The sequence below is a fragment of the Zonotrichia leucophrys genome, chromosome 10 (assembly GCF_028769735.1).
Source record: "Zonotrichia leucophrys gambelii isolate GWCS_2022_RI chromosome 10, RI_Zleu_2.0, whole genome shotgun sequence".
Lineage (NCBI taxonomy): Eukaryota > Metazoa > Chordata > Aves > Passeriformes > Passerellidae > Zonotrichia > Zonotrichia leucophrys.
In genome coordinates, this window is record NC_088180.1 from 7491246 (window position 1) to 7510898 (window position 19653).

The following is a 19653-nucleotide window of genomic DNA, read 5'->3' on the forward strand; positions in this document are numbered from 1 at the left end:
TGAGCAGCTCACAAACATGAACGAGAGTTTCCTGGGCCATTTTGATCAGTGTAAAATACATTTCTGCAAACTGGAACGCTGCACATTAGCATTGTAATGTTCTAATAAAGGATCTCGGTTGTTTCATGTGTGTTTGTACTGCATGCATCTTTTGAATATGCAAATTGACTTGATACATGAAGTCTAATTTGTTATAATTGAGCTTTGAATTTTATTATCATTTAGTAATGTCATGCAGAAGAACATTCATCTTCACAAAATAGCTTGAAAACTATTCAGATTTGAGTTTTTAACTTTATTCCTTAAGCTTGAAAACTATGCAGATTTGAATTTTTAACTTTATTCCTTAGCTGTAGTTCACATCCTTCTGCTTTGGATTTAATTGAGTTTTGACTGCTATAGTGAATTATTAACACTTGATGAAGTGGGATGGTATTGTTAATCATATTTGCTTTGGCTCGCTTTAAAGCAGGAAGGAACTTTGTAATTATCTTTGGAATGTTTTCATTTTTGCTTGAAAAGAACTACCTCATAAATTTATTTACTTGTTTATTCAGATGCAGAATTAAAAGCTTTTTCTCTTCTGTTGTATTCTAAATTAAGTTGTTAGATTTAGGTTATAGGGAGTCAGGTATCATAAGAAAGAAATAATTACATGACTTACACAGATGAGATAGAATCAAAGTCTAAAGTGAAGTTTGGACTGATAGACATCCAGATTTTTGCATGAAAAATGCTTTTTCTAGAACACAAGACTATTTTCTGTCTGTGTTTCTGTAACCCCAGCCCCGAAGTCTCCCGAGCTGCGTTTGGAGCCCATGAACTGCACGACCATTGCTGTGCAGTGGCAGCAGGATGCCGAGGACCCCGCTGCTGTGCAGGGCTACAAACTCTACTACAAGGAAGAGGGGCAGCAGGAGAATGGACCCATTCTGCTGGATGCCAGTGACCTGGAATATACTGTCAGTGGTTTGGGTGAGTGTACAAAATTCTTCCCAACTCTTTTGGAAGACAGTGACACCTTAGAGAGCTTAACTCACTAGACCTGCAAGGCAGCAGAGTTAGGTTGGCCACCTGTTTTCCCAGCAATAAGCTTTGCAGTCTTGAGTTAGGCTGCTGAGGGAATAATCCTCTCACAAAATATGTGTTGCACTTAGATAACCAGATCTTGTAAATCATGTATAAGCTGGAAGGACACCCAACCACTTATCACAAGATACTTATTACAAGAACTTAGTTAGTAAATACTGCTAGTAAATGACATGTCTTTTTAATATTCACTTTAATATGCAGGTTTTTAATATTTTTGGTGTTTATGCCTGATCTAGGAACAGCGAAAGATTAATACAAAACACCAAAGCTTTTTCTCTGCTATTTTTAGCCTCTTTCTGTCTCACTTGCAGCCTTTGTCGTAGGTATACTGCATGACAAGCACTGCTTGTTCAACATAGAAGCAAGTAGCTCTTGTGCATGTTATAATCCTGTTAATATTTTTAAGGAGTACTGGTAAATATTTGCAGGACTGAGCACAGAGCTTGCTGAGTACCACTGGAGACCTTCCACCTGACTCCCTTTCCTCTGTAGCTCTTGCAATGTGTGTTAGTACAGATCTGTTGGGATCATCCCAAGGTAGAAGGTACTTTGTTTACATGCAGAACTGAGAATTTCTTTCATCAAAAGATGCATTCTATCACATAATCAGCAAAAGTAAAATAGGACTTGACACTTGCTGTTTGAACTGTGTTGAGATAGTTTATTTGGAGGTATTGTGGAGAATTAATCTTGACTAAGTTATCAAAGTTGACCTGCAGTCTTAACTAGGTCAAATGCCTTCCTGACCATGCTCAAATATTCTCATCTGCTGCATACAGTTGAGATACAATTTTAGGGGAGATTTGAGAGGAGTATTCTGGTCTGTTAACTGGACAACTGACCATCTGTGACCATTTCCAGCCAGAGCATCTGGCAGTGTCCGACTGTTTAACAGAGCTGTGAGACAAAAGAGCACCTCTGAGAGCCCAGAAAGGATGTGGTGTCTGTGTGTCCTGGGACAGAAGTGCATAAATCTTCTTCTTATTATGCAATAAAAAGCTGTAATTTCAAACATGTGCCAACTTATTAACAATGTGATCTACATGATATGGATTTTCTCAGCCCACTAATAGTCTTCAGATGAAAATACTATTTTACAGAATTATATTAAAATGTATATTATCTGTGTCATTTTTGTTAGATTTTCTTTCTATTAAGCAGGTAGACAGATGGGAAAATGAAAGAAAAGTGAGTTTGGAAATTACAACTTTCACACGGTCACAGCTGACTGAATTGCAAGAAGGAAGAATTCATGTCCTTGAGTAACCATTCAGTCATGATTCATGTGATGTGTTGAGTGTTTATTCTTTATCATAATTCTCAGTATCTAAATATGGTGACCAAAACATGATACATTCCATATACTCTGATTGCTGTAATTTATATTTTTCCTATCTACATAATTTGTGCTGCTGGAGGCTGGTTTCACTGAAGAGTAGTTTTTGGTTTTTTTTTTTTTAAATGGGATGTATTGAGTTACTTGAAGTATATATCGGATATGAACTTTCCTAAGTTTCTTTGCTGGCTTCTTTCTTTTTTTTTCTTTATAGCATTTATAGTAAAAAGCATTCATCACTACAGCTACAAAAGACTCAGCTCAGGAAAATTGATTAGGTCATGTTTTTCCAGTGCTAAGACGATTACTTACACTGCAGCTTGGAAAGCTCACAGAGACTTCTTGTAGTGATAGTGCCTGTCTGATTGCCCTTTGCCAAACTGCCTGCTTGAAATACTTGTGCATGCCAAATTATTTCTTAGAAAGCAGTCTACAGCCAATCTTCTGCCCCTGGCAGCTGCACACCTGGTGATTATAGCAGGTAGAATTATATGCGGTACATAAATCCACAAAGACTGTAGCCACATCCACACATTAAGAAGGTGATTTGTTCATCTTTTTATTTCTTGTGAATAATCCAAGTGATTTGGACCAGTACATTTCTTTATTTATGCATTTAAAAATTAAAACTATTAGTTATTAGGAAGTGGTCCTACCTGGTACAATTTGAGGTGTGACAAGGCAAGCCACCACACTGGGGTTTGTGACTATGGTAAACTGATTTTTCATGAACTGGACAGAGGCTTTGAGCACTGATGTTCTGTCACCCATTTGCCTCTCCTGAGGACACTAAACTCCTGATTTATTGACAGAGTCTTTAAAATAAATGTCTTCATTATGAGCTACAGGAATTAGAATACTGCAAGTGTGAAACTTGAAGGGGAAAGGTGTGTGTTAAGACTTTTGATGTACTATATGTTGGATAATATGATCAAAAGGAAGGGTTTTTCCTAATTTGAAAGAATATGCTCACAGTCCTAGGGGCTTCCCAGTGGTAAAGAAGGAGCAGTTTCTCGTGCATTATCTGTCGCCAGATAATATCTGCATACGGCTTCCAAGCACTCCCTCTTCATGTCTTTGTCATGACTACAGCTGCCCTGCATTCCCCGTTCTTCTGCATAGTTAATAAACTGCAGATAGACTTCTAGTGACATTTAGAGCATGGCAGTACATCTGTCCATGGAACTTTCTGCAGATGTTGGTACAAATGCCAGTTGTGCAAGGTATGTGTATTAAAGAGGACATTTCACTTACCCTGTGGCAATTAGAGTGCATCACAAAATGAGAGTTCATGATTGTCTCTAACCAGAGAACATTAGCATTGTTATTACAAGCACTGTTGATTGCTTGTTTGTGGGTAGCTTTGATATAACTACTATAAATGATTGCAAATGTCTACAGGAGGACTCTTGATGGAAGTATAATTATGATAGATAAAGCAGAATCAGCACATTAGTGTGAAATAGATGACGATGTTTAAACATGGAATGTAGCAGTATGAATATTATGCTGCATATTTTTAGTCTCTTATTGGTTGCCTGAGACATGACCTCTCTTTCTCCAGTGTAGGTCCACCCAGTTACTTCTGTGTGTTTTTAAACTGGATTATTTACATGATAGTCACCATGTAAATAGAATTAAATGATCTGATCATTTATTCTCAAAATAAATATCCACAGTTTCACATAGACATTTGTTTGTGTTAAAGGTCTTTGCATTTATTTTTCAATAGCAGGCCATTTCCTAGTCCAGTGTAAAATTCCATTATTACTTGAATGTGCCACAGGAGCAGACCCTTGGCTGCATACCGTGCATTTTTGCCTCTATTTTTAATTCCTCCATTTCTTCCTCCTGGTCTAGAGATTTTTCCCTCACAGAAAGTCTTTCATTGTGAGGCTTGATAAGTCTGCTGGTCTGAGGTAGTGGTTCAGGATGTGTGTTTAGAAGTTGAAGTGAGTTTTGCTGGTGGAAGAGTTTGTTGGGGAGCCCTCTGGTTTTACATTACCCACTGGCATTTTTTTGTGCCCCAATCGAGTACTTTTGGAAAAAAAATTAGATTCTGTCATACTCATGTGTGTGATGTACTCCAAAAAGTTTGGTCTTAATCAGAAAAGCTTTCCTGTCAAAGCTCTTCTACGTTCTGCCTCTTCCCAGTTACAGAGAGGAGAAATAAAGCAAAGTGCATTTCCCCGTGTTCCTTGACCTGGACAATATTTCCAAGTGAAGAATTTGTCAAAGTCTGAATGACACAAAGGCACATTTTGTGACCCTGCATGGCACTCCCCTTTGGAAAGGGAGCTTCTGCTGAAGAATTAGCCAGCTACCTACTACACTTAGGATTCCCCCAGAGACTCGGCCTTCAGTTGTTTCATTTCCCTGGGATCTATTTATATTGTGTTACAGCCATGACTGCAGCTAAGCTTTAGTCCAGGGCAGCAAAGATGACAAGGTCATTCAACAGTCCATAGAAATTGAATAAGGATGTGTAAGAAGAGTCAGTGCAAAGAATTCCTCCAATTAATCTGCCTGCTGCACATCACCCAAGCTTCTCTTGTAATGATCCTGTTAAAGTGCTTTAAAGTTTCATAAAGCAGCTGATAGGGTGGTGAGATAGCACACAGCAGTTTCATTTGCACCATATTGCAAATGAATATGCTGGAAAAATGTAAGTTTTAAAAACTTAATGGCATCTCTGACAGTGTTGATGCTATCTTTCTTAAGAACTGCAAATGCTGAAGTACTGAGAAGGAATACTAAGTGCATTTCATGTGTTAATGCAGTCATTTCTGAAAGCTGGGGCTGTAATTTCAGTTTTATCTCATGTTTTGTTGGTGTCAAAATGTAGTTTCACATGCTTGTATTTAACAGCTCTGGAAAATTTGTGTATATGGGAGTTGATACTGCTTTTTGTTTATAAGTTACTGTAGAAATTTAGTTTGGAATTCCCATAGAAATTCAAGGAGCCAGGTGTTCCTACAGTTTCATGAAGTGATGTGAAAGAAACACAGCTTTTTCTTGAGAAATAGTTTTTTTTTCATTGTTAACTGTTCTCAAATGGCATTAAAGAAAATATAATTTAGTATAACAGATGTACTTTTTTCCGCTTCAGGTATTTTACATCAGATCAGACATCCACAGTTAGTGAAATGCTGACCTGAACAAAAAACCAGCTCTGTTAAAAAAAGAATCAGAAATTGCTTTAGTTCTTAAAAAATATCAACTAAAAGCTCAGTTTTCCTGCTTGGAAAGCCAGATGATTGCACTGCCTGCTGTATATACTGTGGTCATGATATTTACATTGTTACATAGTGGAAAGTGTGTAATAGCTCAGTAGGTGAGCAGGACAAATATTATCATTTATTTCCACTGTTTACAGCTGGGTCAGTCTAGTGTTTACTCCTGCTGATTACATCCTTAAACTAAACCTCTTATCTGTCAATTCTCCTGATTGTGTGTAACAGCCTTGCTACTACTACTTATCAGCTAAAACATAAGGGATTTGCTGAGAGGGGAGGAGGAATTGGTCAAATTGCACAGGAATAAAACCAAAAGCCCTGGAAGTCAACTGGGCATGCTTAAAATCAGCTAACTCTGACCCCTTTCTCTTCCCCAGCCATGGCAGATAATGTATATTTGTAGTTAACAAAGCCAAGCTCTTGCCTAGTCCTGCTATGAGAGTGCTTCTGTGGCACCTCAGTAAACAAGAGACACACATTCCTGGCTCCAGTCATGAAAGACAGACCTGTCACCACTCTAAATGAGTCTGTCTTCCAAATGCAGACATGGCATATCTGCATATCATTTTTTCCTGTTCTTTTTTCCTTTCAAATTTTGAAAGTTAGATTATAGATTAGAAGAGAGAATGGAGGGAGCTTTATTACCCTGTGACTTTTTTACCTGTAAGATATCAAAGCAAATGCTTCTTTGATAAGCTTTTACCTCTTTTATATAAGAACCATATTGCATTTTACAGGCTGTAAATGCACACAGAGATCAAACTGGGTTTTGTGTTTTGTTGTGATTTACAAACTGCTGCATCGTGTTTTGTTTCCAGTGTATGGCAGTGCTAGTAATTTCTCCAGGCCTGTTTGTAGCTGAGAGCTCCCTTTAGGCTCAGATGTACCATCCATGCTTGTGGAATACCAGGCTGAGTGGCAGAGGCAGGGAAGGCATCAAATCTCTGTCCTGTGTGGCATTTCTGCTCATGCATTGTTGGTCTGTGTGCAGCTGGGCTGTACTGGGGGAGCAGCAGGAGGCTGCACAGGGCAGACACACTGACACAGGATGGGCAGACACACTGACACAGGGTGAGCAGACACACTGACACAGGGTGGGCAGACACACTGACACAGGGTGGGCAGACACACTGACACAGGATGGGCAGACACACTGACACAGGATGGGCAGACACACTGACACAGGGTGGGCAGACACACTGACACAGGGTGGGCAGACACACTGACACAGGGTGGGCAGACACACTGACACAGGCTGAGCAGACACACTGACACAGGCTGGGCAGGCACACTGACACAGGGTGGGCAGACACACTGACACAGGATGGGCAGACACACTGACACAGGCAGACACACTGACACAGGGTGGGCAGACACACTGACACAGGCTGGGCAGACACACTGACACAGGGTGAGCAGACACACTGACACAGGGTGGGCAGACACACTGACACAGGGTGGGCAGACACACTGACACAGGGTGAGCAGACACACTGACACAGGATGGGCAGACACACTGACACAGGGTGGGCAGACACACTGACACAGGGTGGGCAGACACACTGACACAGGGTGGGCAGACACACTGACACAGGGCGGGCAGACACACTGACACAGGGTGAGCAGACACACTGACACAGGGTGAGCAGACACACTGACACAGGGTGAGCAGACACTGCTTCCAGACTCACCCACTGCCTTCGTGCCTTCCTTATGGAGGGAAAATACTGCACTGCTCTGCTTAGGTGAAACATTGATTCATCAGGGTTGTAAATTGAATTCTTACTGGGCAAAACTGAAGCTGATGTTGGAGTCTGTGGCCCTTTGTTGGAGCTTGTCAGCCTGGCTTCCATTGCATCAACTGTGTCTTGGGCAAAGTTAAGTCTTACTTAAAGCACTGAGTGGGAATCCCAGATAAATATCAGCTTGTTCTGAGTAGCTTTGCTGGGGAGTAGCCAGTTAACTGTCAGCTGCTAATGCTGCATACCTTCTGTGCAGTTCAAGTGACACATCTGTAAAAAACTGTAATGCCTTCCTTCCTGTGCAGTTCTGCCATTATTTGTTTTGCGTTGTGCAATATTGCAGATTTGTATCATTATTGCATATTTTCACTTTAATTTCTGTTCTTAAAAAGATTGCTTTGTCCTCTATGTTTTCTGTCAGAATTTAAATTTACCTCTATTAAAGAAATTGGATTTATGTGTTTTTCTAAACCACATCACAGTTACTTCTGCCCATATTTTTGTTTTTTTGAAAGTAAATGTTATTCTCATACAGTTCATTTCTAGTGGAAAGCTTTAATTAATTTTTAATGTCTTTGCCAATTTTAAATTACATCATCAACATCTAGGTTACCAATTTAGTCAGTAATCAACTGCACTGGAATACTGACATTTGTAACATCTGCATTAGCAGCATAACTTGTTTTGGTGTTGATTAAAATGCTATTTATGACAGACCCTTATGAAGAGGAATCCCTGGGCTGGCTTTCTTTTACTCAACAACAGACTCATGGAATGTTGAGTAAAAACTCTAAAACTCGTGGAAATGTATTAATTTGTCAGAATGATAAGCACCTAATCTTGGGTCAGAAAGATGCATTCTTTCTCTCTTATTTAAAAGCTTTCATGAAGAGGTAGGAAGGATTTGTGTTTTGGAAGGATTTTTATGTCTAACATATTTTTATGAAACCTTCTGGAACATGCTGTGGTCCAGTTTGACCTCAGTTATCTGGGCAAATAGCCATGATAGCCCCATCTGAACATGCCTTGGCAGCTTCCCAAGTTAGTGGCTCTTTGAAGGGGAAGCACATGGCAAGGGAGTAGATCCTCAGTGCAGAATAAACATTGAGCGTACTGTCCTTAAAATCAAAATGAGGAGTGCTAAGACAAGTTAAGCCCTGCTCTAGAGGGATCCTGTGAGCTGTCAGGAGTGGGAAGTGTCACTGCCTGGGACAATGCCTTGTGGCAATGTTAAAGGTAATAATGTAAAGATAAGGGCTTTGCTAAGGCAACAGGAGCAATCGTGTTCCATGGGCCCACTCCAGCAGCATGGAGGGCTTTTGCCTATTTTTGAGACTTTGGCCTCTTTATCAACCCATAACTGAATTGCACACATTTTTCCCAGGGGATCAGATTAATTGTGTAATAACTCAAAGAACTGGAATCAAGGGTGCTTCAAAGTAAGAGGAGAAGATTTTTTGCACTCTGGCAAAATAACTTGCCAGCCTGCAGTGAAACAAAATGCGTTGTCCTCAGGGTATTTAAAGGTAAACTTTTCCACGGTGGGAAAGTGATTAGAATCTTGCAGGAAATGCTCTCTGCTGCTCTGTGGTCCTGGGGTAGGAATTCCAGCGTTTAGAGCTAAACCTGTGTGGGAATTCAGCTGGGAGATTGTGTCATGTTGATTGAGTAACAGTTAGGATGCATGCAAATAATGTTGCATTGTTCATTTGCTGGAGCTGAAGGTTAAAATTTGCTTAATGAAAGGACATATTGATCACTCCTTACAATAAGAAAGTAGTAAATAACTTTAAATTAAGAACCACCAAAATGTTTTTAGGTATTACAATGAAGATGTAATAAGTACATTTTGATAGCTGTAAAGTAAAAGTGACCACTAAATAAAGACTTAATTTCTTGAAACTGGAAATTAAGTTAAATGTATAACCCCCGTTTAAAGCTAAAAATTTGCAAGCAGATAATGATGGCAGGAATGGCCAGATAAGTGATAAAGTTTGTTAAACAAAACAACAAAATAAACCAAACAAAAGAACCCCAGAAATGTGAACTACTATGTACATTCCTGCTGTACAATCCTTTTTAGATTTAAACAGAACTTTAAATATGGTGGGTGGTTTTTTTCCCCTCCTTTTTTTTCCTGGAATGAGAGGATTTGTCTCTGGGAGACAGCATTATTTAATTTGCTATTTATTGGACTTCATTAGTAAAATACTTAAGTCCTGGATTGCAAAGAAACTGCTCCTTAGAGAAAGCTTAGAGAAAACTCCTGTTATAGGAAATTAAATCAACATTGTCCATTAATCATACTGCATGTCAACCCCCAGACCTCTCTTGATTGTTCTTGGTGAATGTGAGGAACCATTAGATGTGTGAGGTCCTTAAAGGTCTGAGTAAGTCAAAGGGGAAGAGTTTAAAAAAATGCCACCATTAGCACATGAAAGAGACTTCAGAGTGGACAGAAGAAAACATTTGCTGTACAGAGCTAGTTACATTTCTTAATTTTTTTTCCTTTTTTATTTATTATTTTCTTCCGTTGTTAAACAACAATCCAGATGTTGTGATCCAAATGTTAATTTAATTAATCCTGAAGCTTTTTCTTCATTAACTTTTCTTTTGGGTCATGTTACTAGATGTAGTTGTATGGGAAAGGTAAGAATAGGGGATCTTTGTAATTTCTGTGTTAGTGATAAGTAAACACACTTCTAAAGCTAAGCTGAAATGTCTTCTGGTAGCTTCCCTGTCTTGAGTAACACCTTGGTTATATATTTGCCATGAAGGCATTATTGCTAACAGAAGCATTTTTTCAATTTTGGGAAAAGATGCAATGTGGAAAAGTGCACGTTTGTTTTTTTCAGGCTTCCTGCAGTCACACTTCTGTGGCAAATGAAGAGGGAGATGCAGGAAGCAGGGAAAAAAAGAATCTTGTGTTGGAAGAAGCCCCTCTTGCTCTAAAATGTCTCTTCCAAACCTAGGACTTTAAGAATTTTTTTTTTTATTTCTTTGTTTTTGAGTTTTTTGGTGGAGTTTGGGTTTTTTTTTGTTGTTTTTTTTTTTTGGTTGGTTAGTGGGGTTTTTTTTTTTTAGGGGTTTTTTGTTTTGGATTTTTTGGTTTTTGTTTCTAATCTAGGAAAAAATGTTTAGTATAAGTAAGATTTGCATAAAGAGTGTATTTCAACATTGATACTCACTTTCATGGTGGTTTTTTACCTTTATCATAGCCGAATATTGTACCCCTGTTCAAACTGGTTATCATTCAGAACAAAAACACTTGTTGCTGCATGTGCTTGTAGAAACCAGGACAGGGAAGTCATTCTGATCCTCTTTGGTAGATCTGTGAAAGGTTTGAGTTTCCTGTCTCTGATGGCATCCAGTTGTGCATGCTGGGGGTTTTCGTACAACTGACAGTTTTGTGTACTCAAACAAAGGAGGAGTATACAGAATCCTGTATGCAAATACACCCTAAAAATGTGGATTTTTTAAAAGGTAGTTGAACTGGAGACGGTTTGGGATGGTAGGTAGGATGGTGTATGTGGGAGCAGAGAGACATAGATGGGTAGATGTTACACTACTGTGCCTTAAGTCCATTTACCAACTTTCTCCCTTGTATGTTCAAGGTGCAGGGAGTGCTGTGCTCACAGCCTGCTGCCCAGCTCAGTGTGTCTATATTTGCATTTGTATATATATGCTGTTGGGAGAAAAATAGGATATCTTTGCTCTTCTTTGTCTTAGTCTAGCCCAGGATTTCTCTATCACAAGCAAACCTCTCACTGTGTTAGTACCTTGTATTCATTGTTATTTCCATGATAATTTCTAATGGCCTAATTTGGCCTTTTTTCTCTCTTCATATCTTGGCTGCCTTCTTACAGCTTCTCACCTGCCTTTATTTAATCTCTCACAGTTTCCCATCAGCCCTTGTTGCCCTGGTGACAATCACTTGCCTTAGAAATCTCCATCTGTAGCACCTCCCTACGAGTTGTTTGTGCTGGAGAACTTTTCTCAGAGGTGGCTGGGATGTATAAAGTCTGTGTGCTATCCAGGCAGAGTGGGCAGGCACGCATGGGCTGTGTTTGATATCACTGTCAGATAGGCAGGGATCTTCATCCCTCTCCTTCACAACTGACAGCCAGATCTTGCTTCCAAACCAATCAAGCACCTGCAGGAGAGCACCAAGCACAGTCCAGGACAGCAAAGTGAGCTGCTCAGAGTGCAGATTGAGTGCAGGCATGAGAGCAGGCTCTCCAGCTGACCCAGCAGTGCCTGCACCTCCCTCTTCCCTTGAGCCTCCCTGCTGGAAGATCTGGCTCTCAAGGGTCATCTAACCCCCTTGCTGGAGCCTAGAGGAGCCTGCCAGTGGGACCTGAGAGAGCCTGTGCTGTCTCCTGTGCCCCTGTGCAGGGCAGCTCTGCCTGCAGCATCCACCTTAGGCAGTTATTCTTATTTCCACTTTGCTAATAACAGATGTTCATCTGTGCTGAGAACACATGCTGTGCCCTTCCAGCAGTTTGGCAGCATTCCCATGAGTTTCACAGGTGGGTGAGTGTTCACTGTCCCATGGTGCACATGGGGTACCTGGAACACAAGGGAGAGAAGGGCCCTTTTCATGGACTGCTCTGGTACTGATGTTTTAAGCTGAGTGTGACAATGCTGTCCCTGCAGTCTGAACTGAGCTGTGTGTGTCCAGCTTTGCATTCAGTCTATTAGATAACAGCTCCCCCTTGAGGGAAACGTCTTTTGTTAATAAACTCATAGCTCTGGGATCAGTGGAGTTTTTTGGGTAGGTTTGAGGGTCACAGTTTCACCAGGCTGGATAAAACAAAGCAGACTCGTAGTGGCTGTGCTGAGTCCTGAGCAGCTGCCAGGGCTCCCTCTGCTGCCTTGGGACCTTGTTCAGCTCTCAGAATTCATCCAAGTGCAGCTCAGAGCACAATAAAGTAGCAAAAGGGGGCACTTTTGGAAGAAATCACCCCACATTTCTTGTGTACTCGGAATTGGTGCTGCTGCTCTCTGTGCTTGCACACTTGTGACTCTTGTGTTGGGGCACAGGATGGGTGGGAAGTGGCAGAGGAAGGAGCAGGGAGTGCTGGAGGCTGAGGGGAGCAGGCTGGCTTCTTTCAGCAGCAGCACAGCTAATGCTGCTTTAAAATGCTCATCAAGCTGCAGGCTCAACAGAGCTTTTGTAAAGCTGAGTTGATGATGGGAAAGCCTTTCAGTTGTGCAGAGGGAGATAGCTAGCTAAGAGTTAAGTAGCTGTGTGTTTATTTTACTTAAGCAATCAATCAGTCAGACTGCTTTCCACTTCCTAAGTGTTGTATAAACTTCATATGCAGAGGGATTACATCAAGATAATTTTCTTCTCCTTTTTTCAATCAAGATATTGATATAGGTTGAATTTAAATCTTGAATGCATTAGAAAAGTTAACAAAAATAACTTTCATTATTAATTGTATCCTACTTGTTTCCTCTGTACCTTTCAGTTTGTTAATACAATGTTTGACAGGTATTAAATGCTTGTTCTTCACAAAGCTATTAAATAATACAGTAGGTAAGGCAGAAGATTTACATTGTAACTTGTCTGTGGTCAAACATCTGGACAACAGTAGCATTGCTTCCGACAAAAACCAATTTTGTGTATTAAAAAGAAAAGTTAAACATTTTGAATTTAAAATTTAAACCAGAACAAATTCCCATGTATATAATTATGGAAAATACAGATATAAGAAACTTTCTAGAAGAAAAGGACACAATCATTAAAATTCTGCTGCAGTTTCTGCAGAGTGTACTTTCTTTCCCATGTTATTATTGTTGTCCTTTAAAGTACGATAGTTTTACCTGTAGTAAATACTATCCATATTAAAAACATGTAATGTTGTAACCCATTTCCATGTGGGGAAAGATCTACTTTTGTCTTTATGAAATACCACAAAGTGTAAAATAAATAGTAGAAACTGCGTTGTCAGCCAGAAGAGCAAAAGATTTTCAAAAGTTTGAGGAAGCCTGAAATCTTTCAGGCTACTCTTCTTGTTTAGATTCTTCTTTGTGTGGACATTAAACATCTTAGTGGAAGGGTACTCAGGCCACAGTTCACTGACTAAAGGATTTGAGCATCTGAGAGTATTAGGTCCAAATTCAGATTGCACATGTTGACCTCTTTTACACCACCTGCAAGATTTGTCTTTGGTGCTTTCAAGTGTTGGTGTTTCAGAAACTTGGTGTTAATTAAATAGTCTTCAAATAAACCATTAACATCTATTTAACTAAAGGCAACAACATCATTAACTTGCACAGCTGCTGCCACAAATATAGACTCAGTAATCCTTCTGATAAATTATCTTAGAAAGCAGAGTCTTGGCCTGGAAAGAGATGAACACAAGATGTCATTGAAATACTGTTTTGGGAAGAATCAATGTGGAGATGAAAAGTTATAATTTTTACAGAGAAACAGGTTGTCCTGGCCTTCTAGATGGGTATTTTCAGCATGCTGAAAGCACTCAAAAATGAGTGTAAGTATGTATTATATCAGGCTTCATTGCCTGGTGACAAGCTGTCACTTACTGTGTTCTTTTAATAAATGTTTCAGTGCAAATTCATGGCACAAAACTCATTATGAATAGCTTCTGCCAGTGTGCCATGGGATGTAACAGTGGTGAATATTAGAGCCAAGGATGTAATAGGGTCCTGGATATTTCTATTGTCATTACAACTGGAAATTTTCTTTAGGGCATGTTTTAGAAGTTTGGGATGTGCTGTATGAAAATGTAAAGGGTAGAAATAACACTGCTGTGCCAGACTATTAGGGAGGTGGTTCAGCATAATCTAAATGTAATTAAAATGAATACCCTTCCTAAATGTCAAAGATATGCGACCAGTCAGAGGCACTGAAGGGAATGAGGGCTCTAAGAAGATAGAAAGGAAAAAGTAACAGACATGTTCATTTATGGGAGAGATCCTGCAATGCATTTCACAGCTGAGGAAACAGAGCCCTGTGTCCTCAGGCCATCACACTTCAGGTGGAACTGCATGCTGAGCTAAGGCATTTGAGATGAACTCTTGACAAGTACTGTTAGCTGTCTTCCCTGCTTCCTGGTTTACTAACGTGTAATTTGAAAATATTTAGCATTATATGATGGATTTTCAATGAATAATTTATATTAAAAGTACTGTAATAGAGAAAGCTCAATGCCACCCCTTTTGTAGTTGTGGGGTTTTTTTAATGCCTCTAATTTAACTTCAGCAAATTAAGTATGAGGGTTGTAATATTAGCAGTAAATTTATCAGTTTAGCTGGCAGCTCATGACAAATGGGCCAGTTTAACAATTTCACTATAAAATTTGTCAGCTGTCTGGGTTAGTTTGCTCCCCTTCTCCTGTATTCAACCAGTGAGTGCCAAATTTTGATCTTCCTTAGGAGGCTGCTATATTTACGTGTGCAGACAGTCTGTATGATAATAGCTCAGTGCCCACAGAACTGTGCGTGCCCCCAGCCCATGGGCACATGCAGGTGGGTGTCTGTCTGTCCTGCAGTGCCCCTTGGCTGCCTGGTGTCCCTGCAGTGGGAGGGAGCCCTGTGTGAGCAGAGCAGTGACACCTGCAATAACAGAGCATCCTGCTGAAGGCTGGGCCCTGATTGTAGATGCAGCTGGATAGAGCCCATGCAGCCAAAATTTGCCTTAAGAAAAATACAGTGGTGGTTTCCCCTCGCATGTATCTTGTTTGTTTTGCTGTCAGGATGGACTTGTTTGGCACCTAACAAGTGTTTTAGTGCAGTTCCTTGTTACCCTCTGAAGGAGGAAAGAGCCAGACTGATTTTTAGTTGCCCTGCCTGAAACTTTTGCATCTTGCAGTCATGCTTGCAACAGCACAGACCTTAAAGCCTGAGATCTGAGTCACCAGGCCACAGATGTTTTTGCAATGAAACCGTGCACCTCCTACAAAGTCACTGTGGTGCAAGTAATGATAGATAGTGTTTTCATTTTGCTGCACAAAAGGGTCAAAATGGCACGGGGAGTCCATGACAGACCAGCAGAAAATGTTGGTTCTGAAAGGAAATTTATATCATAGCTCCAGGGGGAAGTTTGGGCGCTGTGAACAGATTGCCTTTGTCATTGTGTGCAAATGTGTTGTTTGTAAGGTGATGCTGGATGTCAGGCAGTCAGTGCATATGTATGATAGATCTTGGTACTTAAACAAATGTTAAACCAATTTTGGTAAAGTGCTTGTTGAATTGTGTTTAGGTGTATATTCTGGAAGCATTCCTCTTAGCATGAAGGCCAGGCAAATTGTCTAAACATTCTTTTTATCTGCAACCCAGAAATGTCAGTCTCTACTGGGGAGATCATCTTTTCAGCCTCTTGTATCTTACAGAAAAGACCTTTTATAGCATGCTCCTGTTTTGTAGCAGCATTTCTGTGTGGGTTGTTCCTTTCCCCTTTTCCTGAGCCACTGCAGTAATGTTTGATTCAATGTTCTGTCACTTGTGCAGGGCTCACTGCTGTGTGTAAGGGAACCTGTTGTGTGGGGTGGCACATCCTGTTTGGATCACTGCATGAATTCTCAGTGGACATGTGTGTGTTAGTAACTGGGTAATTACAGCTCTGCTGGCTCCTTCGGACACTCTCCCTCCCCCTCTCCTCCTTTCTTCTTGCAGAGATGGCCTCTCTACATAATTCCATTAAAGTGATTGTGCTCCGAGGGGTGGACTCAGGGGCAGTGCTCTCATCTTTCAAAGCAGGACCAATGAGCTATGTGCTTTCCACTGGGCAGCAACAAAAGAAAAGGTCTCTTAGAAGAAAAGAAGAGCACAAAAGATCAAAATTAGGTGTTTGTCCAGGCCTCTGGTATTGCTTTCAAGTTAGCTTTTGAGGGCTCACTTTGAAAACGGTGAGCCAGGCTAGTTAACATAAGGGTGTCTGCTGGTTTAGAGAGCATTGTTAGAATAATATTGGAAGAGAGCTTTTTGCAATTGAACAGTTCTCTGAAATGCAGGAGGAACACAGGGACTGATAGCAAGACCTTGCAGGCACAGTGGGAATGTCCTACACCCATGAGGAAATCGGGAAGACTTAAAATCCTTGAGATTTGCTTCACTTATTTTAAAAAGATTAAACAACTTTAGATAGTTCTTATTTCTGTGGGCCCCAGAGGCTGAAATTCTGTGTGCTGGGAGCTCATCCTGCCCTGCCAGCCCTCCCCCAGCAGTTTGTGATGAAGCTGCTGTTGCTGCTGGTGGGCAGGAGGAGAGGTGATGTTTTTACTGCAAGGGGGTGTGAGGTGTTGTTTGTCCTGGGGCCCTCGGAGGGGACAGCACAAAGCTACAAAAGGGATACAGACCCTTTTCAGATTTAGACAAATAAGCCAGAGCCATCCAAAGCCCTGGAAAGCCAGACTGTTTAGCTGGATCAATTCACATGTGTCATATGTTCCAGTTTCTACCAAAATAAACTTTAACAATTTTGTACAAAGAACAAATTGCTTCGCTTCTGCTTCAGTTATTTGGTTTGCAAAGGAAAACAAGAGTATCACAGACAGTCCTTGTTCTATGTGAATGTTTAAAGTTACCTTTAAATTGAAAAAGAAGTCATGACATAAAATATTGGCAATTTGTAACTATTAAATTACCTATTTGATACTTACAAATTACCAATATTTTATATGTCATTTACCTATGGTACCTATTACTATTACAAATTATCAAATTTGTAACTATCAAACTACTTAATGTGATATTAAAATGTTGTTATTTAAAATTTGATCAATTCAGTTGTGCAACCAATTGCAATTCCAACTCATTTAAAATAAAAGAAATTAAATATTATTTGAAGCCAGTAATAATGCTTAGAAATTGCATATGCAGAGCTTCAACAAGTTTTAAAAAGTGTGATAGAATATGGTTGCTTAACTGTGTTTAATTGTTTAATGATATGTATAAATAAGGTAAAAGGGCATTTTTTAGAAAAGTGCAATAAAATCCAGTACTGGAAATTTGAGAGGGAATACCTGCTTTGGAGAAGAACAGACTGAGTCTGTATCACCCTCCTGCCTCCCAGCTCTGTGTCTGTGTTTGGCTTGATGTGCTTCTCTCTGTCCTTTTCCTCTGCTACATTTGAAATGTATTTGCTTATTTTCCTAATAAGTTTCTGCTGTATTTACATTACTTTGCTTCAAAAGTACATTTTTAAGGATAGTATTTCTCAGTGCTCTTCCTTTCCCACCCTTCCCCCTTAATAATTCCCCTGGACCTCTGTTGCTTGGAGCAGACTTTGGCGAGCCCCAGATTCGGTGTCAGAGGCCGCGACCCCGTGTCAGAGCAGCCCATGCTGCTGGCCTCTCCTTTGAATAATTATCTGGAGTTTATTGTGTTGAAGGGCTGGGCTTGGGGGCTGCACAGTCACCCTGGCAAACCAGACCAATGAGCTCTCCAGCCAGACCACTGCCCAACAATGGACCTGTAGGTTACACAAAAAATCCAGCAGCACAAAAGATTAAATTAAAAATGGACAGTTGGACACAGAAGTTCTGTCCTTAGAACAACTATTTTTTCAGTCTACTGTGGGTTTGATACTTCTAACTGAAAGGAAAAAAGTATTATTTTAAATTTTGTATGCAAGCTAGAATGAAGTTGAAATATTTTCTTACCTCCTTCCTTAACTGTTAGAATTGCCATACTGGCTGTAGCTTAAGAAGTTGTGTCTAGGTTTTTAGTCACTGAACTCTGCTTAAAACGTCAAGACACCAAACCTTTTTTTTTTCCCCCTAGAAATTTAGTGCTGTACAAGTTATTTTATAAACAAGAGCACCCAGTAGTTTAATTTCTATCCATATTTTCCTTTTAAATTGTTGAGAACAAGGATGTCCAAAACAGGCATGAAAGTGTGTTTCAACAGTGAATGATAGTAAAATGTCCATTTTCTTTCATCTTCCCTATCTTTTCCTCCCTGCAAAGAGGACTTAAAATGTCTGAAATCCAGATTGTGGGGTGCTGTCTCTTCTTATCAGGACTGAATGAAAGGCTGCTAGAGGTGGACTCACTGTTCTGGAGGGGTGGAAAAAAAAAGAAGTTCTTTCATGGTCTGACCTCGGATTCTTTCTTAATTTTATCTAGCCCTGACCTGTTGGCTCTGCTCTGGCTCCTTTCAAGGCCTTCAGAGCTTCACAAACATGCAGCAGCTGAAAGAAACAATGACAGGGCTTTTAGGGGCTGCAATATTACACTCTCTTGTAACCTTGGCTAAGTAGCCTGTAAACAGATGCTTTCTCTGAAGCATTTGCCAAAAAGCCAAAATTTTGGCTGTGTTCATATCAGCAAACACTTTTTAGCACATTTGGTTTGGGACTCCTGATTTTGTATTCAATTTAAGCTTCAGCTGAATGAGCAGTTACCCAGAGTGTGCCTGTGTGTACAATACATAAAAACCTGCTGTTACAGGTTTTATACTCATCTTTAATGCTGTAAATTTACCCAGGACAGGAGAACTGTATGAAAACAAATTGTCAAAATCTGAATGAGATACACTGATTTGAAGATAATGTTAATATGTAATCAGGACATTTGTATTTCTCTGTGTTCTTTTGAGAAGGGAGGATGGAACTATACATTGATTAGGATTTTTCATTGGCTGTGTGTTAGTGTCGTGCTGCTTTAGTCTTAGAGAGTTTTAATAATGTAATACAATATTGAAAATGGAGTTTTTATTCCTGTGAATGTGGAAGTGACTATTTTTCTCAGTAACTTTTTCTAAGACTTTGATCTGTGCAATCTTGATAGTTGAAGAATGAGGAAGCTGCATTATAAAGTGCTTCACCAGCTGCAAAGTGATTAGAAGCACGTTTCTGGTTTTAGTGCCTTAAGTGCAAATACAGACATTTAGTCTTTGGTGCCTCCCGTTTTTCCAGCTGTGTCCATCGGAGGTGCACGAGGACCCCACCTGGCTGCTGTGAGCTATAACTCTGCCAGATGGAGGGAGCCCTCCCCTCCCCACGCCACCTTTATCCCTTGGGAATGGCTTCAGGGCAGAGAACCTCGAGGTGCTTCTGCCTGCCACTGTGTCCGTATTTACTAGAGCATTTATACTATCCCAGGCTTTCAAAACTAGGCTCTGAATGCTGAATCTGTACTGAAGTGTTGGAAAAGAAAATGGGAGTATCTGAATATGAATATTTCTGACTGGCAGCTGTTTTGCAATTGCAAGTTTTCCCCTTCCTGAAAGAGAAATAGAAGATTTACATAGAAGCAAGGCTGATTGCAGGAGTAA

The 19653-nt window shown here is 40.2% G+C and overlaps 1 protein-coding gene across 1 annotated transcript in view; it reads left to right on the forward strand.

Moving 5' to 3' along the window:
* PRTG (protogenin) overlaps positions 1 to 19653 on the forward strand; it is a 73801-nt gene that overhangs the window by 37769 nt on the left and 16379 nt on the right. Inside the window, exon 11 of the mRNA XM_064722459.1 lies at positions 787 to 975. Coding sequence (XP_064578529.1) covers positions 787 to 975 — 189 coding nt within the window. The remainder of the gene's footprint in view (positions 1 to 786; positions 976 to 19653) is intronic.